At 34.6% G+C, this 27409-nt stretch overlaps 1 protein-coding gene across 1 annotated transcript in view; it reads left to right on the forward strand.

The window, feature by feature from the left end:
- Window positions 1–27409, forward strand: part of RAPGEF6 (Rap guanine nucleotide exchange factor 6) — a 211190-nt gene that overhangs the window by 51852 nt on the left and 131929 nt on the right. The window contains exons 5-6 of the mRNA XM_019642167.1: window positions 6904–6973; window positions 25769–25912. Coding sequence (XP_019497712.1) covers window positions 6904–6973; window positions 25769–25912 — 214 coding nt within the window. The remainder of the gene's footprint in view (window positions 1–6903; window positions 6974–25768; window positions 25913–27409) is intronic.

Consider the following 27409-nt stretch of genomic DNA (forward strand, 5'->3'; position numbering starts at 1 on the left):
TCGCGCTACTCAGCCAGCCCTGTTTTAGATTCTTTATAGTTTCATGTAAATTTTAGAATTACATCATTTTCCTAAGGCACCTGATTGCATGGAAAATGTAGAACAATTAAATATATAAACAGGATGTATCTCATTTTATTTCAGTCATCTTTAATTTCTCTTGGCAATGTTTTGTGGTTTTTTAGTTTGTAGTTTTATAGGCATCATATACATATTTTGATAAATTTATCTCAAGTATTCTGTGTTTTCTACTTTTAGTGGAATTAAAAGGGTTTTTGATAGTTCGTTGCTAATATACTGTAAAACAATTGATTTTTAGATATTGAACTTGTATCCTTAATCTCGCTAATAAATTCATTTGTTTCTGGTAGCTTTTTAAAAAATAGAATCCATAGGATTTACTTAATATACAGTCATGTCATCTACAGTGGAAGCACTTATCCCGCCTTTCTTGTATAAACTATTATTCCAAGAATGCAAATAGTTGATGAGGGAGTATATTTCTTTATATCTGCACTTCAGCTGACAAATTCAGTAGGTGTGATAGAATTGTAAAATGCCTATTTCATTATCCCTAATAATGCTTTAGATCTAGGTATTGATTGAAATGGATGCTAAGACTAATAGATGATAAGTGGAAACTTTATATTGGGTATGTCAAGTTGACACTGTCTGAAGCCACTCACCATTTTTTACAATACTAAAAAATGGGATAACCAGACATTATGTGTCCGCATATGTGATGTGATAGAACACTGCACTAGGTCCTATTTTACACCTTCTGTTTCTCTCATTATCCCCTATATATTTATCTCTACTTTCATGAACATGTGAAAGGAATGTGCTTAGAAATAGCTGTTTTAATGTTCTTGTCTATTGATTCCTCACTGCTGACAGTTCTGGGTCTGTTCTGTTTATTTGGTGTGTTTTTTTAAGATTTTATTGGGGAATTGGAAAAGGGGACAGCCAAGTTGTTGTCCTTCAGTCTTAGTTGTGGAGGGCACAGCTACGTCAGCTCCAAGTTCACTCGCCATCAGCCGTCCGCTGGCAGCTCAGGGTAGCTCAGCTCAGGCGCAGCTCACTGGCTCATGTGGTAATCGAACCGACCACCCTGTTGCTCAGAGCTGGCGCTCTTAACCAACTGAGCCACTCAGCCGGCCCTCTGGGTCTGTTTTATTGCTTGCCTTTTCTCAGTTATGGATCATATTTTCCTGTTTTTAATTTTATTTTTAAAGATTTATTAAAATATAGCTAACATACAATATTATATTAGCTTAAGGTGTGCACAATAGTTATTCAACATTTATATACCTAAAGGAAGTGAACACCACAAATCCAGCAACTATCTGACCCTGTATCATGTTTTCACAATATTATTGACTATTTTCCCTATGCTGTACATTACATTCCCATGACTTACTTGTTTTACACCTAGAAATTTGAACCTCTTATTCCCCTTCACCTTTTCCCCCTTTTTAATTTTTCAGTTACAATTGACATTCAGTATTATTTTATATTAATTTCAGGTGTACAGCATAGTGGTTAAACATTTATATAATTTAAGAAGTGATCCCCCTTACTAGTCTAGTACCCACCTGGCACTATACATAGTTATTGCCATATTATTGACTATATTCCTTGTGCTTTACGTCCCATGACTATTTAGTAACTACCAGTTTGTACTTCTTAATCCCTTTTCCTTTTTCACCCATTCCCAACCGCCCCACTCTGGGTCTGGCAACCATCAAAATGTTGTCTGTATCTATGAGTTTATTTCTGTTTTGTTTGTTTATTTTGTTCTTTAGATTCCACATATAAGCAAAACCACATTGCATCTGTGTTTCTCTGTATGACATACTCCACTCAGCATAATACTCTCCAGGTCCATCCATGCCCCTGCAGATGTCAAGAACCCATTCCCTTCGCTGGCCAAGCAATATTCCATTGTATATATGTACCACCTACTCTTTATCCATTCATACATCGATGCACACCCAAGCTTTCTCCACATCTTGGCCATTGTAAACAATGCTGCAATGAACATAATGGATGTACACATCCCCTCAAAGTAGTGTTTTGGGTTTCTTCACATAATTACCCAGAAGTGGGATAACTGGGTCCTTCTTTGTCACTTGTTATAGTCTTTGTTTTAAAGTCTGTTTTGTCTGGTATAAGTATTACTACCCCAGCTTTTTGTTTGTTTCTATTTTCATGAAATATGTTTTCACCATCCCTTTACTTTCATTTCAGTCTATGTGTGCCTTTTGATCTGAAGTGAGTCTCTTGTAGGCAGCATATGTAAGAGTCCTGTTTTCTTATCTAGTCAGCCACCCTGTCTTTTGATTGGGGCATTTAATCCATTTATATTTAAAGTAATTGTTGATAGATACAGTTATTGACATTTTAGTTTTCTTTTTTTTTTTTTGGTCTTTTTTTTTGTCTTAAGTCCCTGTAATACTGGTTTGGTGGTGAGAAACTCCTTTAGCTTTTTTTTTTGTCTGGGAAGCTCTTTATCTGTCCTTTGAGTCTAAAGGATAGCTTCGCTGGGTAGAGTAATCTTGGTTGATTTTCATCACTTTGAATATTTCCTGCCAGCCCTTGCTTGCTTGCAAAGTTTCTCTTGAGAAATCAGCTGATAGTGTAATTGGAGCTACCTTGTAGGTAACTAACTGCTTTTCTCTTGCTGCTTTTAAGATTCTCTCTTTGTCTTTGACCTTTCACATTTTAGTTATGATGTGACTTGGTGTGGGGCTCTTTGGGTTCATCTTGTTTGGGACTCTGTGCACTTCCTGGACTTGTATGTGTGTTTCCTTCGCCAGGTTAGGAACGTTCTCAGTCATTATTTCTTCACGTTTTTAATTCCTTGCTCACTCTCTCTCTTCTTCTGGTACCCCTATGATGCAAATGTTGGTATGCTTGATGTTGTCCCATCTGTCTTCCTTTTTTGGATTCTTTTTTCTTTTTGCTCTTCTGATTGGGTGTTTTCTGCTACCTTATTATCTTCTAAATTGCTGATTCGATCCTCTGCTTCATCTAATCTGTTGATTCCCTGTAATGTATCCTTCATTTGTTATTGTAGTCTTTGTTTTGACTTGTTCTTTTTTGTTTTCTATCTCCATGTTTATGTTTCCTGTCTCTGTTGAAGTTCTCTCTGGTATTATTGAGCATCCTTATAACCAGTGTTTTGAATTCTGCATCTGGTAGATTGCTCGTGTCCACTTTCTTTATTTCTTTTTCTGTTCTTTGTTCTATACTTTTATTGCGTTGTTGGGAAAGTCATGACATAAGTTTCTATGTTTTTCAATGCAAAAATGTGTCATGACTTTCCTGACAACCCAATATTTGAGACATTTTATTTTGGCTGCCTACCTGTTTTTATATAGGGCTGCTATGCCTCCTGGTCTTAGTAAGGTGGCCTTATGTAGCAGGGTTCCTGTGGTACCCAGTGGTGCAATCTCCCTGGTCACCAGAGCCAGGTTCTCCAGGTGTGTCCCTTGTGTGGGTTTGTGTGCTCTCCAGTTGCAGTTGAGACCTGATTGCTGTTTGCACATCAGTGGGAGGGATTGACCCTCAGGCTGATTGGTTGTGAGGACTGGCTGTGATTAGAGTGGAGGAGCTGTTGTTTAAAGGCTGACCTACAGAGCAGAGTTCACTTTAATGGGGCTCTGGTCGCTGCCCAGTCTGCCCTTTGGGTGTGTCGTTCTTGTAGGTGGCTGAGTGATGCTGCAGCCCAGTTTGAAGCTGGCCACTGGGGCTGCCAGCCCTGGGACCTCCTGGGAGGGGACCTACTGAAGGCCAAATTCAGCTGCAGTCTGTGCCCTGCTGGAGGCCACCTGGCATGAGCTACAAAACAGTCCAGAGATGGCCATTACCCATGTCCTGCTTGGAGGTACCTTGAGAGGCCAAGCCATGAGCCAAGGCCGGCTGTTGCTAGTGCTGGGCTTAGAGCTGCTCAGCCAGAGGTATGGGGCACGCCGAAACTAGATGCTTCTTGTTTGAGTTTTGTGAACCTTTGAGAGATTTTAGGAATGTCGCAGCATGAGCTAAGGCAGCCCGTTTATATGGAAAAGCCACTGGAAGCAGCTCGGGTCTGCCTGAAAGTTGGGTGGGGTGGGGTCTCAGGCAATCACTAGGGTGGGCCAGAAGAAAGGTGGACTCAGGTATGGCGTCTACCTGAATCTGCACTAAGGGCTGGGGGAAGGCTCATCAAAGAAACTATGGCTTCCTCCAGCTCCTCCGTCCGGGAGAAAGATGCCTATTCAGCCCTCAAACTAAAGCCAGACAACTCAGTTCCTCTCCACATGTCCCTTGGACTTTTCAAGCTGCTACCCTAGTGCTGGAGCTTAGAGGAAGTGAGTCCATCAGCAAATGAGTCCGAGTGCAGGCCCTTTAGAGGAACACCTGGGAGTGCAGCTGCCCTCCCTCTCACTCAGCCACAACCTCTGCTGGTTTTCACAGCCAGAAGTTATGGGCACTTCTCTCCCCAACAATGAAACCCTGGGTTGGGGAGGACCTCCACAGCTGAGGTATCCCTCCCGATTTTTAATGGTCACATGTGGGTGAGGGAACAGCACATTCCATGGCTCTGTCCCTCCTATCAGTCTCAAGATGGCTTCTTCTGTATGTCCATAGTTATCTGGCTTTGGTTCAGCTAGACTTCAGGTGATTCTCAATAATGGTCATTCTGTGATTTAGTTGTAATCATTGTGGTCCTGAGAAGAGGTAAGCACAGCATTTACCTACTCTGCCATCTTGACCGGGAATCCTTTTTCTGTTTCTTTACATGCCTTTTTGTTTTGTTATGTTCTGTTTTACTGGATGTTGGACATCATGAATTTTATCTTGCTGGGTTTCAGCTTTTGTATTCTAGGGTAGTATTGGGCTTTCTTCTGGCATGCAGTTTAGCTAATTGGGATCCATTTTATTCTTTTGTGTCTTTTATATTTGTTTGAGCAAGTCCAGCACTTCTTTAGTGTAAGACCAATTTATCCCATTACTAAGGAATACACTTCTGAGGACCCTACCCAGTGCTCCATGTATTCTGTCATGTTTGCATTCTGGCTTTTAGTTGATTTATTTTCATATGTTCATAGTACTCACTCAAAGACTCAAGGGAACGTTTCTGAAGGTCACCAAAGCACATATGCATGCTCATACATGCACTCTCTTGCATATTCTTGTTCTGTCTCACTTCCTTTATGTCTCTGCTGCTCTCTCTTTTCCTGTTCTGTGCCCTGACAATTTTAATGATTTCCCCCATTACCCACACCCAAAACTATCTCTTGTCTCTTCAATTCAGTGAGGTTTCCGGGTTCTCCTTTGCATTGTGGCCTAGAGATTACTGGTAGGTAGTAAAATGGGATATAGTAGAGACCATGTTAGTTTTTTATACCCTCTCTTAGAGATCATTATAGTCTTGTCGTGCCTGTTTTACAATGTCTTGAAATTTGTTTTATAAATTTTGTCTGATTTTCTAGTTTTTTTCAGGTGGGAGAGTAAATTTTGTACCTATTATTCCAACTTGAATAAAAGCAAGCTTTTATGAATTTGCTTTTAATTGCTTTATTAGATGATGAAAAAGTTTGGGGAAACACTAACAAAAAATACAGTTCTGCTTCAGAAAAACAAAAGTGATTTTTTTTGTTATGTTCAAAAGTAATTTCATCTGAATTTTAATTAGAATTTTATTATTAAACTAATATTTGTATATAACCTTATACTTTGGAGAATTGACATTTTTATGGGATTCTTTATTAAAGTACATGCTATGTTACCGCTTTTGTTCAAGCCCTATTTCCAGTCCATCAATAAAATTTTATAGTTTTTTTATAAATGACTTCTGTATTTCTTTATTAAGTTTATTTTTTGATATTTTATTCTTTTTGCATTATTAGTAGAGGTTTTTTTTTAATCTGGTTATTTTGGGAATAAATTCTATATAAATTTTATAATTGGTTATGGTACTTAATTTTCATTTATGTAACATTTTAGATTGCTTTTGTAATTTAACTGCACTCTGCCTATTCAGTATGTTAATATTTTGTCTCATAATTAGCAAGTACAGTAATACCTTGGTTTGCAAGTATAATTCATTCTGGAAATAAACTACTCGTATTGCAAGACATCGCTCGTTTACCATGTTAAAATATATTAGAAATATTTGCTCTTCTTGCAGAACACTCGCAAACCAAGTTACTCACAATCCAAGGTTTTACTGTATTTTTTATTACCCAAGTTTTTAAAAATTCTGTTTATCTCTTGTAATGAAAACATCAATCTTTTTCTTTATGAATGCTTTCTGTTTTGATTTACTTAGAAATTTTTCTCCCATATGAAGAATATAAAAATACAATTTCTCTTAGCACTGATCCAGTGTTAGTTTTTTATCAAAGAGCTATCTAATAGCTCCAATACTTATTTTTTTAATGAATCACTTCTGTATCTTAACTACATTCCTTTATATATTCAAATGTGTATATTTAAAAAGTTTTTATCTATTATCTAATACTGTTCCAAAATACTATAATGATTTACTTTTATAAAATATTTTATAATTGTGGCTTTACTCTATATTAGGTGTGTTTTTACTTTAGTTTAACACATACTGATAGATGTTCAAAATTTGAGATTAGGCAGCCATCTTTTATAATAAGTTTTAAAGACTAGTTAAAGGCAGACAATTTTAAAAGAATTTTTACACAGAACTGTATTGATCAGTTATATCTGGGCACGTAAGAGGAAAGTTTTGTTTAAGAAAATCTTAATAATATAAATTATAGGGTCAGAATTTCTTGGTTTTTTTAGTTATTTGTTTAGTTCTTTTTTTAGTTGTTTGTTGTTTTCCTATATTGATATATTTTATTTATAACCTTTGCTAAAGAAATTGTTTTTCTGTTTTTATAGTTTTGGTAAGCAGTTTGGAGGAAAAAGAGGATGTGATTGTCTTGTATTAGAGCCTTCAGAAATGATTGTGGTAAGAACTTTAAGAATGCTGAATTGTTGTTTGAATATGCTTCAGTTTCAACTTAAATGTAGTAGGCTTTTAAACACTCAGAAAGGTTCTATTACTATGACTTTTTGAATATTTGATTAAGTAGCATTAGAACCATCTACCAAGTTTGATACATTTTTCATCTACTTAAAAATTTTTGTGATCCTTGAGAGAATTTGAAACATGATACAATTATATATAATATGTTCCAAATTTGGTAGTTTCTTTTACCACTTTTACCAAAAAATTTAAAGGCTTTAAACAGGAACGCTGATTTTTCTTTCCTTTTTAATGTAGTTAATAACCTTAGAACATATTCTGTGCCCTCAACTTGAGGGAAAGAAATAGAAAAAAGGAAAGACTCAGCTATATCCATATCCAAGTAAGAAATGGTTTAGATCTTAATATCTTTTACTTTAAGAGTGTACTTAAGGAATAATTCTTTACTTTTTCCTAAGAAAGCTAGGTAGATGATGTAACTTTAGAAAATTTGGCTTTTTTTTTTTTTTTTTTTACCAGCAGTAGAAGAATCCAGAACACAGCTCCCTTTTACCTTGTTCTGAGATGACCTTACTAGAAGATAGCTTACACTGAATGGACTCATTGTCCTACTAACATCTCATGTAGATGATCATGTCATCTGATTTGATTTAAACTATTGAGACGAGAGGTTGAATTCTTAGTGAAGTATTTTAATGTCAGGGCTCAAAACGAAACCACTTTTCCATTTTATGGTGCCATAGTCAGATTGACATCTTCAAATCTTTTCTGTTTTCTCTTCCCCAAACTGGATCATCTGCATTATCGTGAATTCAGTGTCCTATATTTTATAAAAACAATTGGATTTTAAACTCTTAAAAGGCAGCGATTATGTCTTATTCTGCAGAGTGCTATCTGTGTATTAAGTATTCAGTGAATTGTGCTTGGATTCAAGTTTGTTCAAGGCTTAAACTTTGTATTGTTTTATGTTTATTTTCTTTAAGCGTTGATATAGATGACATTTCTATTAAGGCCTCAGACTGTCTCTTTTAAATAAATGTGTTGAGGAATATGGCAAGAAAACTCTCAGGCAGTACTTACTTTTTCGTTTATTTGTCAGTTGATGTATTTTGTATCTCTCATACTTTATGGGAAAATAGTAATGCTCTTACTGCAGTGTTCACATATACCTTTTGTTTTATTTTATGGTGGTAAAAGACACAACATAAAATGTACTATCTTAGCCATTTTTAAGTCTACAGTTCAGTGTATTTAATTATTAAATTACTTTTATTTTTAAATTAAAGGGAAAGCTTTACTTTTCCCACCCCACACCTGGAGTTAGTTTTTTCTCTGAGGACACCTGTTGGCTTGTAGTGGAGAAGAATATTATTTAGAAACTGAATCTGGCTGCTCTTTGTTTTCATTGTTCCAGGTGCCTCATTGCTATTAGGGCCTCTCAGGGAACACAGCTGGAAAATACATCTGAGTGTGGGTATATATAAACACTTATATGTGCAAGTCTATAATTTTTTATATCTATATTATATTTAAAACCCAGAGTTCTGGTTTTCCCTCTTTATACCTTCTTTCTCTAACAATGAGAAACTTGGTTTCCATTATCATCAAAAGATTTACTTAAACACATAAGGTTGTTTAAGTGTGTTGGCCCATAACATTGTAGAAAACACTATTAGCTAGAACATTAACATACACATATAGATATAATTTAAGTGTACATTTTGTTGAGATTTTACAAATGCATACCCCTCATAACCTACGTCCCTATCAAAATATATTTCCATCACCCACCCTATAAAGTAAGGAACTATTCTGAGAATTAGAAGGACCAGGTAAAAAGACAGAGGAACCAGATTGAAGGAACATACATTGGCCAAATCTGGGGCAATTTGGGAATCCAAATTAAAAACAAAAAAAGAAAATCAAAGTAATTGGTAGGACCCCTTTGTATAATATAAGAATTGGTAAGTCCTATTGATGTGAATGAATGAAGGAAAAGGGAAAGTTTTTCCTGATCGTCTAATGCCAGCTAATGAATTCGGAAGGAATGATTATGCTAGAAAATGATTATTGAATGGTAAACCTTGTCACTAATGTTTAATGAGAAGCAGAACACTTACATAGTCTCAGTTATCTCCCCACAAACCATTAACGAGGGGAAAAATTACCCAATTTTAGGGGACTTGGAGGTTACCACCGTAACAAAAATCATTGCTACCACCATCAATATGGACACAAACTGATATCATACTACTCCTGATATGATTTACTGAGAAGGAGAAAACATCATCTCTGTGATATATTCCTGCCAGAAATGCATACCTGAATCTAATCATTGTGACGTATCAGACAAACCAAATTGAAGACATTATACAAATTGACTCGCCTGTTCTCTTAAAATATCCCAATGTCAAGAAACAGACTGAGGAACCTGTTCCATATTAAAGGAGAAAAAAAGAGACATAACTAAAATGCTTGATCTTATACTAAATATTGGAGGAGAGGGCATAGCTATAAATGATGCTTCTGGAGAATTGATGAAATTTGAATATGGACTGCAGATTACATAATATTGAATTTCCTGATTTTAATAACTGTTACTGGGGTTATGTAAGACAAAGTCTTTGTTCTTAGGAAATACATGTTGACATATTTGGGGTCAAGAAGAACTCTATTCAATTTAGACTCAAATGTTGCAGAAAAAAATACATGTACACATAAAATGTTTAAAATCACCAAAAAAATGAAATCAGGTATATATATTTGTGTGTGTATATATATTTGTGTGTGTGTGTGTGTGTGTGTGTGTGTGTGTGTGTGTGTGTGTATACACACATATATATATTTATGGTTGGTAATTTTTAAATTGCAAAATCATATTTTATTGATCAGCATGGTTTAAAATGCTTTATGAGTTACAGGAGAAAATAATCCAAAATAATGAAAGATTTTTATTTCTGAGATTTCTGAAGGATTTTATTGTCATTTCATCATATTAATGAATTTTGGGTTTTTTTCTTTTTTTTTTTGTTTTAAATTATTCACTAATATTACATCTTTTAAACTGCAAAAATGTGCTGAACATTTTATACCAGTACAAATCTTTGGTACATCTGTGTATTTTTTAGATGAAATTATTTAGAATTTCATAAAAATGTTTGGTCTGAGTGTATATGTGTTTACAAGTACATATTTACTATTTTGATAAGTGCTATCAAATGGTTTTATTATATATTTATTTGTGCAAATTTGAATAACTCCACTGGTGACTGGGAATGCCTGTTACTGAACACCTTCCTCATCACCTGGTATGTTAGTCATCTTAATCTAACACGTTATAAGGAAATCACCTTGTCTTGTGCATATTCTTACATGCTTCATGCAGGTTTTTTATTATTATTATATCTCTTTCCCATTTTTCTGTTGGGTTGTCGGAAAAGTCATGACGCATTTTTGCAATGCAGAACATAGAAAAATACGTCATGACCTTTCCTACAACCCAATACTTGGATTATTTTTAAAAAATTTTTTATGAGTTTTAGGTGTACAAAACAACATAATGATTAGACATTTACACCCCTCAAAAAGTGATAATACCACCAAGTCTACTACCCATCTGACACTGTACATAACTATTACAGTACCACTGACTGTATTCCCTATGTTGTACTTCATATCCCGTGATGATAACACACACACACACACACACACACAGTGACAAAAAAATGTATACACATTTTAAGAAAGGAAAAAACTGTATTAAAATTGTAATACTCAATATATACCAATAACAAATGATGAATACAAGTCAGGTTTGACTTCTGCAATTACAAGAGGTGCTCAAAGTGGTTACCATCAGCGTAATTTTAATACAGTTTTTTTCCTTTCTTAAAATGTGTATACTTTTTTTGGCATCCTCTGTATATATATATATATATATATATATATATATATATATATATATAATTATAGTTCACATTCAATATTATTTTTTATTAGTTTCAGGAGTACAATACAGTGGTTAGGCATTTATATAATTTATGAAGTGATCCCCCTGATAAGTCCAGTACCCATCTGACACCCTACATAGTCTTTACAGCATTATTGATTATATTCCCTATAACGTATTTCACATTGCATTATTTCTTATAAGAGCTTTACATGTGTAAGTAAATGTCTTTTCATTTATAAGAGACTGTAAATTTATCATTTTTTTAACTGTATATCTAAAATGAATTTTCTGTCATTTATTTATTTAGATCTATCAACTTTCTTTCCCTCTTACAACTTTTTGGAATCATGCTTATTAGATGACAATATTATTGCTCTTTTTACCTGCATTGTTTTATAGAATTTGATTAGTTCATTATTTTAACTTTTAAATCTCACTTTTTCTGAGTAGCCAAAGTCGTAATAGCTTAACCACTTGTCTCCCAATATTTCCTTCAAAAACAGTGCAGCTCTACCACAAGGGTAAAAGAGATCTACACACAAACCATGCTCACAGCATAACTTGAAAACAGAAAATGCCCAAACTTGAAAATAATTGCAAATAAAAGGAAAGAAACCACCAGTTCCACTGCATGTGATCTCTCATATCTCTACTCCCAGCCCTCAGCAAGGCTTGCTGGTGATCATAGGCCAACCCAGCAGAAAATGCAAGCTAGTAAATGGACCTAAGGTTGACCTACACTTGACAGAAAGACTAACTCTGCACTGTTTAAAATTAAACGTGTGTGAGGGAGAGAGAGAGCAAGAGAGCGAGCGATCAGAACAGGAAATATAGGGAAGTTATTTTAAACTATGAGTGATTTGCAGAGGTATTCTAAATGCATAGTTTCAGGATTAAGACAAAAGGTAAAAAGGAAACAAGCTCCCTTTTGCATTTCAGTGCTGAAGAAGAAAAGCACATGAGGAAGTTTTAAGTTTCTACAAGTCAAAGTGAACACAAAATCAAGGTCTTACCACCATATTTCTTTGTGTTTTGTGTCTGCTGATTTTGATAAAATAAAAGAATTAGACTCTACCTTAAAAAATATATATTAAGGTCTTACAACCCCTCCCACCAGGTAACAGAAAGAAAAAAAAAATCTATCCTAAAATATCTGGATTTCAAAGTACAGTATTTGACAAAAGAGGATGATTTTAAACTAGGAATCTTGTAAAAACATCTTAATACCACAAAAAGGTAAAAAGGGAAGATTAATAAATCCATATATATGGCTGTTACAAAATATGAAAAACCGAGATTAATTACATATCAACTGTGGGAAATTCTCCTCACCCCAGAAAAAATCCATGAAGATGAAAACTGTAATCATAGGGCTGGCCAAATGGCGTGTTGGTTAAGAGTTGTCTTGGGACACTGGCTCTGAGGGGCAGGGCCCCTGTTCAAATCCCTCATGAGGGCCAGTGACGCTGCACCCTCTACCGCTAAGATGGTGAACAACAGCTTGACCTGGAGTCGTGCTGCAGTGAGTCGCTGGCGACGGTGTAGGCTGCAGTGGGGCTGGCTGGCAGTTCGTGTGAGCTGGTGTGAGCCACCATGAGCGGCTGTCCAATGGCTGGCAAGCGACTGCCTCACCCAGAAAGAGCGCAGTTATAATACCAACATTCGCCAGTGAAGCGACGTCCTCCACAACTAGACTGAAGAATAGGGGGATGGCGGCTTGTCTGTTCCTCTTCCCTGAGTCCCCAGTGTTCCCCTCCCCCAATTACCCAATAAAATCTTTAAAAAAAACTGTAATCATACTTAAGAGTTACATAGATTCAATCAAGCATTTGAGGATAGTTTTTTTTAAATGTAGAATCAAATTTAAAAACCAAGTAAAGAAAATAAACAAAATGAAAATGGAATCAAAAGAGTGTGACCTCAGTAAAGAAATGAAAGACAAAGAAAAAAAGTTATCTTAGAAGCAAATAAATTATAAGGTGCTCCAGGAAGAATAGAGTCAAATGAAAATTTAAGGTACATCAAAGAAAGGCAGGAAAAGTCCCAAGTGAATGAAAATGATACAAAGAATGAAGTAAAAAGTGTCAGAGATACTGTATTATATACTTGAAAGTTGCTGAGAGAGCAGATCTTAAACATTTTCACCACAAAAGTGAAATGGTAATTATATGACATGATTGAGGTATTAGCTAATGATATGATTGGTGGTAATTGTTTTTGCAGTGTATATAAATGTATCAAATCGGGCCAGCAGAGTGGCTCAGTTGGTTAAGAGCTTGCTGAAGAGAGAGCTCTGGGCAATAGCGGTTCGAGTTCCAGCCCGAGCTGAGTTGCTGCTGAGCTGCCAACAGGTGGCAGGATGGCTCAGCTTAAAAAAATAAATACAAAGACAAGAAAAAAAAATGAATTGTATCAAATCTACACATTGTACACCTTAAACGTACACAGTTTTATACATACTCGTGTCAGTTATATGTCAAAGTTGAGGGAAAAACAAGTATTAGAGCAAAGAGTGGAAATTAAAGACAGGCAATGCAGGAATACCATTCATAGTTTTGGAGTCCTAGGGGAAAGGGGAGAATCAATGAAAAAGAGCTAATATTTAAAGCTATAGTAAAAAAAATTCACCAGAAATTTTAAAAGATTTGAATCTACACATTGAAAGACATAGAGAGCACTACATCAACAACAGAATATATCTACTTTTGAAGTACACTTGGAATATTTTTAAAAGGACCATATGCTGGAACATAAAGCATATCTGAAAAAAATCAAGACTTAAAATGTTACAGTTTATAGTTTTTGACCACCATCAAATTAATTTTAAAACCAACTACAATAGCAACTAGAAAAAAATACAACTTTTGAAATTCAGGATTATACTTTAAATCACTTGTGAAAGAAGAATCACTATGAAAATGAGAAAATATTTTGAACTGAATGAAGATGATAACAAAACATGTAAAATCCAGAGTAAGACTTTCTTGCTGAGCAGTTAAGCCTTAATGGTATAAGATAAAAGGCTGATATTCAGTAAGTTCAGTATGCACATCAGAAAATTAGCAGCGAACTATACTGACAATTAGAAATCCAAGAAATAATAATAAATATGAAAATCAATGGCATATAAAGCAAATTTAAAGTGGATCAACAGAGGCGAAAGTCGGTTCTCAGAAAACAGTAAGAAAATTGATAAATCCATGTCAAAATAATAAAACAGATGTTATATAACCAGTGTCAGGGGTGAGAATACATTCTGATGAATCTAATGAATATTTCAAAAATAATAAAAGAATGGATATTATGAAAAATTTAAAGTAAATAAGTTTGAAGTTTTACATAGTCAAATTTCTTGAAAAACACAGCCTACCAAAACTGGCACCACACACAGAAACAGAAAATTTACATAATCCAGTATCTCGAAAAAGGAATTTCTAATTACAGATCTTTCCATGTAGAAAATCAGACCGACACAGTTTCACTGGTGAATTTCTTTAAACATTTAAAGAAATAATACATAGTCTGATAGGAAATAGAGAAAGATCGAATACGTTTCCTTTTTAATGAGCCAAGTTTAATTTTTTAAAATTTAAAAGTCACAAGTAACGTGTAAAAGCCCAGTTTAATTTTTTTTTTATAAAGATTTTTATTCGGGAATTGGGGGATGGGAACAGCTCTGGGGAATTGGGGGAAGGGGAACAGACAAGTTGCTGTCCTTTTGTTCTTCAGTCTAGTTGTGGAGGACGTTGCTTTACTGGCCCAAGTTGGCACCATCATTGTGCTCTTCCTGGGCGAGGCAGATCAGTCGCCGGCTTCTGGACAGCTGCTCACGGTGGCTGCTGGCTACACACGGTAGCCCATGGCAACCCTCTGCAGCAGGGGCTGCAGCCTACGCTGTCGCTGGCCCAGCTCCAGGTTGAGCTGTTGTTCAGCATCTTAGCTGTAGAGGACAGTGTCACTGGCCCTCATATGTGGGATCCGAACCGGGGTCCTCTGGCGTCCCAAGCCAGTTCTTAACCAACGCGCCACTCGGCTGACCCGAGCCCAGTTTAATTTTGACAGCAAAACTTGATAAGGACATTACACAAAAGCAATATTACAGGTCAGTTTTTTGTTTGTTTTTATGATATTAGATTTTAAAATCTTAAAACTATTAAGGAATCAAATCCCAGTGATACATAGAAAGGATAACACCTCATGATTAAGTTGAATTTATTCCCAGAGTTGCAATGTAATTTAATAAATGTGATTCACTACATTTAACACAATTAAAGAAATGTCAGGTGATTATGTATACAAAAAAAGCATTTGATAATACTCAAAATCCATTCATTTTAAAAAACTTGAGCAAGCTAGGAAAAGAAGGAATCTTGCATAATTTTAGTAAAGGTATCTGCATAAACTCTACAGTAAAAGGACAAAGTACAGAAAACTTGGTCCTTGAATTTGGGAGGATGTCAAGAAAGCTTACCAATACCAAAACCACTGACTAAGAGGTCCTATAAAGTACGTTTACGCAAGGGGAAAAACGATAGATTGGTAAAGAAAATGTAAAACTCATTCAGAAATTATATGATTTACGTGTAGAAAAGTGAAAAATACCTAGATATGAACTATTAGAAATAATTATAAATACTTTCAGCAAGTCACTGGATACTCATTCAGAAATCAATTGTATTTCTTTAATAAGTAAGAAAAAATTAGAAAAATGGAATTTAGTAAACATACTATTTATAAATGTCAGAAAACATCCATATACATCAGAATAAATCTAACAAAAGTTGTGGAACACCTCTACACAGGAAACCACACAGAATTTTTGAGTTCTTCCTTAGCTTTAAATCAATTGAATCAATATTTTTAAGACATAAATTGTCTCCAAATATATATTCAATGCAGCACCCATCAAAATCTCAACAAATTTTATTGGGATCGAGAAACTGACCTCGTATAACATAAATATGTCACATAAGAATACATTTACAATAACTACATAAACTACTTCAGCATAAACTTAAATTTCCAAAGACATGACTTTTAAATACTCCCAAAAGACAAAAATTGAGATACCATGTTTCTAATTATGGAGTAACCATCATAAAGGTATTAATTTTCCATAGATTAACTTGTAAATTTAATGAGATCCCAATGAATGAAGCTATCAGGTATGGTTTGTTTTGTGCCTAGTACATTAGGAAGGATAAAAAAGCAAGAACTCGAAAAAAAACAGGATAAAAGAGCTATTTAGTGGAGCCATGTAAATCTTTTTATTTAATTAATTCAGAACGGAGAAGAAATGTAATCTCCCTCAAATAAACCCAAACAAGTGAATTTAATATATGTGAAATCATTGGTACAGTTCCACCAAGAATTATTTATGGTGACATTAAAATACAGTTTTTTGTCTGTTCATTCTTAGTGGGACAAGTCATAAGGACAAAGTGCTAGCTAAGACTGCTGTTTTAGTAGTGATGGTAATATTTTAAACATTTTTTATATGTGTATATATAGACATGTAATTAAATATATAGCTAATTATAATATATACATAAGTATATAAATTTATATATATATATATATATATATATATTTAATCACACACACACAAATCATTAGGAACCAAGATTTTGTAGTATCATGATGTTGCCGGTAATGATATTGTTAAAGCTATTATATATGTATAGATAACATGTATATAATAAAAATTTTTCTATATTAAGATATATTTAATTGGAAATAATTACAATTTATAACTAATTATAATTATATAATTAATACTATATATATTATTAACAATTCTTTCCAACATAAAAATATTATACAGAAAAAGCAAATATGAATAATAAGATGGCAATAACTATGTATGTATCAATAATCACTTTAAAAATGTAAGTGGATTAAATGCTCCAGTCAAAAGATATAGGGTTGCTGAATGGATAAGAAAAGATGATCTGTATATATTCTGTCCACAAGAGACCTGCCTATGATCGAAGACAACAGACTGAAATTAAAGGAGTGGAAAAAGATATTTCATGCAAATGGAAATTAACAACAACAAAAATTGGTAGCAATACTTATATCAGACAAAACAGACTTTAAAACAAAGTCTATAATAGGAGACAAAGAGATAAATTACATAATGATAAAGGGATCAACCCAATAAGGAGATATAACCCTTGTAAACAGTCTCCAACATAGAAGCACCAAAATATATATATAAAGCAAATATTGACCAACATAAAGGGAGAAATCGACAGTAATGCAATCATAGTAGGGCACTTTAACACCCCATTGACACCAATGGTCAGATCTTCCAGACAGAAAATCATCAAAGAAACAGCGGCCTTAAATGACACATTATACCAGATGGATTTAATTGATATTTTTAGAGGATTTCACCCCAAAGCAGCAGAATATACGTGATTTTTAAATTCACATGGAGCATTTTCTAGGGTAGACCACAGGTTAGGCTGCAAAACAATAAATTTAAGAAGGTTGAAATCAAATCACCTTCCTTCTCTGACCACATTAATATGAAACTAGAAATCAATTATAAGAAAACTGAAAAACACACAAATGTGGAAGCTAAATAACATGCTACTAAATTATGAAGGGATTAACAACAAGATCAAGGAAGAAATCTAAAGATACCTCAAGATAAATGAAAATAATAACACAGTGACCCCAAATCTGTGGGACATAGTGAAAGCAGTCCTAAGAGGGAAATTCATAGCAGCACAGGCATACCTCAAGAAAAAAAAAGTCTCAACTAAACAATCTAATCCTGCTCTTAAAGGAACTAGAAAAAGAACATCAAACAAAGTCCAAAGTGAGTGGAAGGAAGGAAATATTAAAGATGAAAGAGGAAATCAATGAAGTAGAGTCTAAAAAGCAATACAAAAGGTCAATAAAATCAAGAGCAGGTTCTTTGAAAAGATAAACAAAATTGATAAACCTTTAGCCAAGCTCATCAAGAAAACAAGAGAGAAGATCCAAATAAAAGCAGAAATGACAGAGATGACAACTGACACCACAGGAATACAAAGGATTATAAGAAAATATTACGAACAATTATATGCCAACAAATTGGACCACCTGGGAAAATGCATCAAAAAACTCCCAACTAACAAAAGTCCTCGACCACATGGCATCACGGATGAATTTTACCAAACATTCAAAGAAAAATTAACACCTATCCTCCTCAAACTATTCCAGAAAATTCAAGAGGAGGGAAAGCTTCCAAGGTCATTTTACGAGGCCACCATTACTTGATTCTAAAACCTAGGACATGACTAAAAAAAATTATATGCCAATATCCCTGATGAACATAGATGCAAAAATCCTCAACAAAATATTAGCAAACAATTCAGCAATACATTAAAAAGATCATACATACACCATGATTACTTGGGGTTTATTCCTGGAATGCAAAGTTGGCTCAATATGTGCAAATCAATTAACATGATACACCACATAAACAAAGTGAAAGATAAAAATCATATCAATGTATGCAGGAAAAGCGTTTGACAAAAATCCAACATCCATTTATAATAAAAACTCAGCAAAGTGGGAATAAAGGGAACATACCTCAACATAGTAAAGGACATATACAACAAATCCACAGCTAATATACTCAATGGGGAAAAGCTAAAGCATTCTCCTTAAGATCAGGAACAAGACAAGAATGTCCGCTTTCACCGCTTTTATTCAGCATAGTATTGGAAGTCCTTGCCACAGCAATCAGAAGAAAAAGAAATAAAAGGCATCAAAATTGGAAAGGAAGGAAGAAATAAAACTTTCATTACTTTCAGAGAACATGGTACTATATATAGAAAGAAACCTGAAGATTCTACCAAAAAACTCTTAGAACTGATAAATGAATTTAGTAAAGTAGCAGGATAAAAAATTAATATTCAGAAACCTGTTGCAATTTTACACACCAATAACGAACCATCAGAAATGGAAATTAAGAATAACAATTCCGTTTACAATTGCATCAAAAAATAAAATACCTAGGAATAAATTTAACCAAGGAAGTAAAAGACCAGACTCATAGATACAAATTGATGGTTGCCAGAGGGGAGGGGTGTTGGGGTCTAGGTGAAAAAGGTGAAGGGATTAAAAAGTACAAATTGGTAGTTAACAAAATAGTCATGGGGATGTACAGCATAGAGAATATAGTCAATAATTTTTTAACAATTATGTCTTGTGTCAGGTGGGTACTAGACTGATGGGGGATCACTGTATAAGTTATCTAAATGTCTAACCACTCTGCTGTACACCTTAAACTAATATAAAATAATATTGAATGTCAACTGTAACAAAAAATAATTTAAAAAATAAAACAATAAAGAAATCTTATACTTTTTGAGCTAATAAATGTTATAAAATTTTTTAAAAGTATACAAAATCAAAGCTATTAAAAACTCTAGTCCATAGCTTGAATAGGAAATGTCAGCATCAACACATGACATTTTTTTCCTCTTTAAAATTTTGCCAAAGTTGATTCACTTTATGAAAAAAATGTTTACTGGAGTTTTTCATTGTAAAAACTTAGAAGCAGTGACAGTCTAGTAGTTTTTACCATTCCTAGTTGTTACAGAACCCAGATTATGATGAGTAAACACCATTCCCCCACTAAAAGAATATACAAGCCTCTATGAAATAATGGCTTATATCACAGGTGGAGTAGCAGATATCTTTGGGATTTTTTGTGTGTCAGAAAGCAAACAAATATCAAAAACTATTGGGATTCTGTCAGAAGTTTCTGGTAACGTAAATGGGTTATCTTGAGTATCAAAAAATGTTGCTAAAACTTATCGGGAAAGGATATTGATACTTATAAAAACTTCTTCATTTGTTACACTGATCTATGCCTTTTTCTCTTATTCTCTTAATATGATTTATATTGATAGATTTTCCTAATATCAAACTACCCTTGCATGACTTGAGCTATTTGCTGTCATTTTTTCTGGGCCTAGTTTGATAATCGAGTTTAAGGTTCTTGCATTCATTATTTCTTAATGCAATGTTAACCTATAATTTTAATTTCTGGTACTCTTTTGTCATATTTTTGTATCAGGATTCTGTGAGCCTTAATATGTGGGGACTAATACCTCTTTTTCTGCATTTGTTGTAAGATTGTTTTCTACCTGGAAAGACTCTTTCATTTGTATTCATTATGATTAATGACAGTTTGGATTTACTTTTACTATTGTACATTGTATGCTTTGTAGTCTTCTTTTCTCTCATTTTTGCTCTCTTTTTATAGGAAGTTCTCTTCTCCAGTCCTCCACCAACTATACTCCCTTAGATACTGTGTTTAGTCTATTCTTTTTATTCTAATTCTAGCTAGTTTTATATGCCTACTTAAAAATAACCGAAGTTATCCAAGCTTACAAAAGTTTTATGCTGCTGACTATATCCAAATGTGATTGCTGTTGTCCAGAATTTTAGTTCTACTTATTTATTCCATAAGTTTTGCCTTATTGTATTGTTTTATGCAGTCATTATTTACTCAGGTTTAACCATGTGATTAGCATTTTTGCTTTTAATTATTTCTTGCATCTGAGATTTTTGTGTTATGTCTGAGGTACACCCTTTAAAATTTTTTTTAATAAAGTTTTGTTGGTAAACATCTCACCTGGTGTATTTCACTTTTTTTTGCCTGAAAATATCTTTATTTTGCATCTTTGTTGAGGATAATTTTGCCACGAATGCAGTTTTAGGAGGAGAATCCTTTTTCCTCAGCACAATCAATACATTCTATTTTCTGGCATGCATTGTTTTTTGAGAAGTCAGTTATTAATCTTACTGCCTTTCTTTTACATCGTATCTACATTTTCCCTCTGGCTGTATTAAAGTTTTTTGTTTATCTTTTCTGTATGAATTTATAGTTCTAGTTTCTGATTATCCTGCTTTGGATTTGTTTGGCTGCTCTAGGCTTTTTTTTAATCGAAAAATAGTCATTTTCTCAGACATTGTCTCATTCCTCTTTCTATCATCACCTTCATGAAATTTGTTTAGATATGTGTTAAGGCTTTTCAGCCTATCCTTTACATCTGTTATTTATTTTCTGTCTCTTCCTGACTTTGTACTGCATATGTGTTATTTTTTTGTCTCTATCTTCACAATTCACTAATTTTCTTTTTACTTACATTTTAATATGTCGTTTAATTTTTTCATTTTTGTGTTTTTACTCTTTTTTATTTTCTCTCCCATTTTAGTTTGGCTAATTTCTGTTGACCTATATTTAAGTTCATTGATTTGTAAACTTAGTTGCATCAAGTCTATTGATGAGCTAGCTTATCACAGGCATTCTTGATCTCTAGTACCACACTGTTTCTCACATTTCCATTTTACTCTAATATTTTCCGCATGTCTGCTGAAATTCATTTTTTTTTTAAAGATTTTATTGGGGAATCGGGGGAAGGGGGACAGACAAGTTGCTGTTGTTTTGTTCTTCAGTCTAGTTGTGGAGGATGTTGCTTCACTGGCCCAAGTTGGCACCATCATTGCGCTCTTCCCGGGTGAGGCAGATCAGTCGCCGGCTTCTGGACGGCCGCTCACTGCGGCTGCTGGCCGCTCACGCTGGCTGCTGGCTACACACGGTAGCCCATGGCAACCCACTGCCACAGGGACTGCAGCCCACGCCGTCGCCGGCGACTCACGGCAGCCCAGCTCCAGGTTGAGCTGTTGTTCAGCATCTTAGCTGTAGAGGGCAGTGTCACTGGCCCTCATATGTGGGATCCGAACCGGGGCCCTCTCGTATCCCAAGCCAGTTCTTAACCAACACGCCATTCGGCTGGCCCTGAAATTCTTCATCTGTCCGTTCAGATTGTCCATCTTTTCCCCTGAGCCTTTACCTTATTAATCTTAGTGGCTTACGTCCTCTGCGAGTTGAGCATCTGGACCATTTCTGATTTTCATGGTTTGCTCTGCTGATTGCTTCATCTCTTGGCAGTGGAATGTTGGGTTTTGCCCCCTTAGTATTTTTATGTGAGTCATTATTTTGGATTTAATGGTGTGTAGGGAATAAAGAGTGAGGGTGGAGAGTGTTCAGGCCTGGAGATGAACACAACTCTTCTGCTAGAATTGAAATAGGTTTGGATTATTTTTTGTTATGATTACCTTCAGTGCACCAGTGGTTTCAAATTCTGCTTGGTGTTACTTTGTAGTTAGGGGTGGGACTGGCATGTTGGAACATTGTTCTAAACGTTCTTGCTCCGCCCTCAGTTTTAGGCCTTCCCTGTGCTTTTGTGTTTCAGACAGGATATCTCTTTATATTCTCCCACCTCTTATGAAGGTAGACTTGTGCTGCTAGTTATGCACTGCTTGCTAGCCTGACAGTGGGGAGGGAGGACATTTGGGGAGGATTTCTCTTTTGGGGGGTCCTAGTCAGTACTCATCTGCTTGGTTGCTGTTTACAATCTCCTGCTCATTTTCAAGTTTTTGTTTGAAAGGTTTTTTTTATTACAGCTTTATATTTTCTGATACTTCCAATATTTACGAATTTTTGCAAGTATGATTCTGCTTTTTTCTGCCCATTATTGCTCATCATGTCCTATTTGCTCATATGATTGGGTTTCGTTGTATTTGGGGGTGGGGGTGGGTGGGTTATGTTTATACCTGAGTTTATATGTCTTGAATTTTAGGCGTGGGAATTTTTTGAGGTTTGGGTTCAAGTTGCATTCTTGCAAAGAGGTTTTAGGTTTGTATTTGCCAGTTGCATATGGACATTATTAGTCCTGAACATCTTTAAATTTACTTATGTACTTAAGGTATTGTAAATTCAAACTACAGACTTGCATGAGGGATGGCTTATGTTTTGAATTCTCAGGGGAAAGGTTTTGTTTGGTTGTGCCCCCTCCCCCCTTCTCTCAATGCCAAGCAACTTTTTCTTCCTGTCCTCCTCTGTACCGTGGGCTTATACCCTGTTCACCCTTTACAGTGAGGGTGTAACTGTTTGGGTTGAGATTTCTGAGTAAGCCTCCTATTGGATTCCCCATCTTTGGTGGATTCTCTATTTTATTTCCTTTCTCCCTTGTTCCCTACAACTCTCAAAATGGAAAGTCCAGTCTCTGGAGTGGAGAAAACAGCTGGCAGAGCAGGGCTTTGTTTGCAGCCTACCTCCTGGTATTCTTGGTTTTGCTTCATTCTTAGTCTTTGTCTTCCTTACTTTTTTTGCCATTTCAGTATTTATTTGCAAAGTTCTATTTTTTTAAATCTCACATTTCACTTGTATTCAGAGGGAGCTTTGTTTAAGGGAATTTAATCCTTTATACATTGTTCAATTTTTCTTTTCATTTAATACTTTTCCCAAAATTTTGAGTCCTAGAAACTCCCTTTATTGCTTAAATGTTTTTGCTCAATAAATGTTGATATTAAAAGATCTAAGAGTCATATGAAATTGGAACTTCACCTAAAGTAGATAATCTAGCTCATCTTTTGGGATAGGGCAGTTTGAAGGAGATGAACTTTCTAGTCACACTTGGGTTTGGAGACCTTACCCACTTGTGTGAATTACTTAAGTTTTGTAAGACTGTACCATCTATTAAAACAAAAGAGTAGCTATATGATAGGATCGTTGTGAGCCTTAGATGATATAACTTACAGTTTCTGGTACATGGCCTAGTATGATGAGTGGTTCAGGAAATACTATGGTTCTCCCATCAATTTTTAGAAGAGGAAATTGAATTACAAGGAGGAAACATGTATTTGCTACCTGCAGACATAATTCTATAGTTGTTAAGCTGGAAATCAGTTCCCTGTGTCTTCTGAATTTTACCTTTTAGAAAATTAATGTTCAGTAACTGTGTCTATTTCCTGAATATCTTATACGTATTTCCATGGACCTAACGTATTTGGGGAGAAAGAATTTAATACAATGAATGTAATGCCCATTTTGGCACATTTCTTGAATGTTAAGTGAGTAAGGATGAATATAACAATGCAGTTCCTTTCTTTTTAGCTTGTTAGCTGGCTTATCTAATAATTACGGTCAGTATGCTTAGTGCTATAAGAAGAAGCACCTTCCTGGGACAGAGGAGGGGTTATTTGAACTGAGTCATGACGTATGTGTAGGAATGTCAACATGTCTGCAAAGGAGGGATGGGCTTTTAGGCAGAAGTTACAGCATCAGATGCAAAGACCTGAAGGAGATAGGGAGCACGTTCTGTTTGTGAGAAGTCTAGGTCGTGACACACAAAAGCCACAGTCTGAGAAAAAGAATGTCTTGTGGTTATAGAAGAGATGGCAATTGAGATGTATCTTAAGTGATTGGTAGTGTTTTATTTAGCATGTGAAGATAGAATGGATTGGGTTAATACAAATTAAAGATATAAAGTTACTTAGCAGAATGTAAGTTACTTATGTATTATATAAGGACCCATGAATAGTCACGTGACTTGGCCGCTACTTTCTCTTGAACTCGCACACCTGAAACAGAGCAGCTTAACTTAACCATCAACTCTTTTTGAGAAATCATCAGGAAATTTTGCGTATCTCATTAGAGCTTGTATATGAGAGGGGTTTTTGTGTGTGTGGGGAGGAGGATAAGGGAGTATTTTTTCCAGGCTTACCCGTATAAGATAAAGTGACAAACATATTTTGGGGATGGACTGTATGTTACTTAGACTATCAAATGTTATAGTTTAAATTGTATTTGATAACAATTGTAGCATTTTGAAACAGGAGATGATTGATCTAGGTGTTTTTACTCACCATGCCAGATGGAATTAGAGGAACATGTCTGAAGCAGCAGGATCACCTATTGTGATATTTCAGGACTGAAGTGATTAAGACTTGAATAAGTGATAGTAATAATAGGAAGAAAAAGGGCATTGTGAGAGGGATTTATTAAAAAAGGAATTGACAAGTTCTAAGAAATGATTGAAGATAAGATTTACAAGACAATCAGGAGTTGGAAATGTTAATGGAATTTCATACTTGGATAACCAGGGAATTTTTTATATTAGCAAAAGATATGACATCATGAAAAGTAGTTGGGGAAGCTGAAATTATGTGTTATTTATTGGATGTGAGGTTAATTATAAGGTGTACTTTAGAACATATCCTTTGTAAGTTTTTAAAATTATGATTTAGTCTGATTTGACAGGCTATGTGGTCTTGTGTCAGTAGCGTAAGTTTTGGAGATAAGCCTGTATTCAACTCACCTTTAATAAGTATCACTCTTCTGAGACTGGAAAGTCACTTGTCTCTGGATTTTTCTTTGTTCATCTCTAAACTCAGTAGAGTAAGAGCTGCTTATAGGGCAGCTGTGTGAACTAAATGTCTGTGCATGCCGGCCCTTTTTAAGCCTTCAGTAAATGTTAGTTTTCCCTTCTTCCTTAAAAGATGTCAGCCTTACTCTTGGCTATTGTCATACATTAAGATGGACACTGAAGAATAATGCACAAAGCAGTTTTGTTTTCCTGTTTATCAGTTCACTGGAATCATAACCTTGATTGATTGCTAAATATGTGTATAATCAGGCAGTTTGTAATTAGACTAGCTCAGAAGTTATAATTATTGAATGTGTAGGTGTATTGAACATCCTTCATTTCTGGTAAGTGACTTTACTTAGAGGAGACATGTTTATGTGAGCAAAAGAGACTATTTCCTGGAAGGAAACTGTGGTCTTCAAATCTTCATGATAACATCACCATTAATCTTTCTGAACTAATGAGCTTATACAGACTGTTTTCTTGAGGCAGATTCTTGCAAGGAGTAAATGAAGCCTCCTTATGAGCCTGTTAAGACTCCATAGACTGTCAGTAATATGGAAAAATTGGATGTTTAACCAGGAATGTGAACATGTGTTTCAGGTAGAGAATTCCAAAGATAATGAAGATAGTATTCTACAAAGAGAAATTCCTGCCAGACAGTCTCGACGGAGGTTTCGGAAAATTAACTATAAAGGAGAGCGCCAAACCATTACTGATGATGTGGACGTTAACAGCTATCTTTCTGTGAGTATATTTGGGGACAGTCCATGGATCTTCCTTTAATTTTCATATATCTTTAATTTACATGTATTTTGGTACTATCAACACTGGGCTCTATGTATGAAAGTTTGGGGCTGATAAATATATCTGTATAATTTTTAAAAATACTTCTACTTGGTCGAGTTGGGTAGAAATACTCTTACCAGTGAGAGTTTTGTATTTATTTTCTGTTTAAATAATGTAAAAAAATTTCTGAACCATATCTTTAAATGTATTTGTAGATTGTCTTGCCTTTTTATTACCTGAATACAGCATAGATTAGAGTCCTGAAAACTCAGGTAATGACTCCTTAGAGCATTTTTTTCTGATAATGCTGTAAGGCATACAAAAGAGATAACAATACATCAGTTCTGCCCTTGAGATGTGGGACAGATACACATAATGGCTGTTATTGCAGAAACATATGCAAGCGTTAAAGGTGTATTTTCACATGCAAATATTGAAAAAGAACCAGATGAAATAAACTTTGTAACATCACAAGGAATATAAGCTGTTTCCTTAGAAGTCTTCAGTTTGGTAATTGGAAATAACTTCATTTTAGACTGAAAAGTAGTTGAATCAAGAAGTATGGATAATCAAAAACAGAACAAATCCAGGTGGATTTTGTCAGTTTTCAAAGTGGTCGTGATCCCCTAAATATAAAAACAGCATAGAGATTGACTGCAACAAAATTCCTGAAGGTACATTTAGTTCTTTTACTTGTCAGAAACAGAAATTTATTTATTACATGTTAGGAACAACATGATTATTTAGGGAGTTGATTGTACTGAAATAAGTGTTAAATTTAAGGCAGCTTTAAGGATTTAGTCATATTTGCCTAATTTCACTAATTCAGCACAATCTACTTCTGATGACAAACAATAACATATGATATACTACCTAAATTTTTACTACACCCAGGGCCACACAAAGTTCATTTCCTGTTCTTATTGTTTAATAATTTCTTTTTCTTTTTATAATAAATTTCCCCATCACTAATTAATTTAAGCTAACATGTTTTGACTTATTACACAAGTAATATATGTCTATTTTTGAAAAAATTAAAAGTTGATTAGTCCTACAACCCATTTATGTAACCATTGATGACATTTTTAAATATTTTTGGGTAAAGCTTTTTTAACATACAAATAGATATGTAAGCTTTTTGACTAACTTTTTAAAACTTAAAAATATCTGTTTTGTAACTTTTTAAAACTTAAATATATAATCTAAACATCTTTGAATGCTATTAAATGGGTTTGTTTTTTTACAACATTATTCTTAAAAGTGTCTTAGTTCTCCTTTGTAATAACTGCCATAATTTATTTACTCCATTCCAAATATTTGGTCATTTAGATTTTTCTAGTTTTTGTAATTTTAAAAAAATTAAGGCACTAAATGTCTTTGTGGTTATATATGCCCATATCTTTGGTTTCTCTAGAAAATAATCTTAAGTACAATTGCTAAAGTAAAATATCTTTA

The sequence above is a fragment of the Hipposideros armiger genome, unplaced genomic scaffold, assembly GCF_001890085.2.
Source record: "Hipposideros armiger isolate ML-2016 unplaced genomic scaffold, ASM189008v1 scaffold_66, whole genome shotgun sequence".
Classification (NCBI taxonomy): Eukaryota; Metazoa; Chordata; class Mammalia; order Chiroptera; family Hipposideridae; genus Hipposideros; species Hipposideros armiger.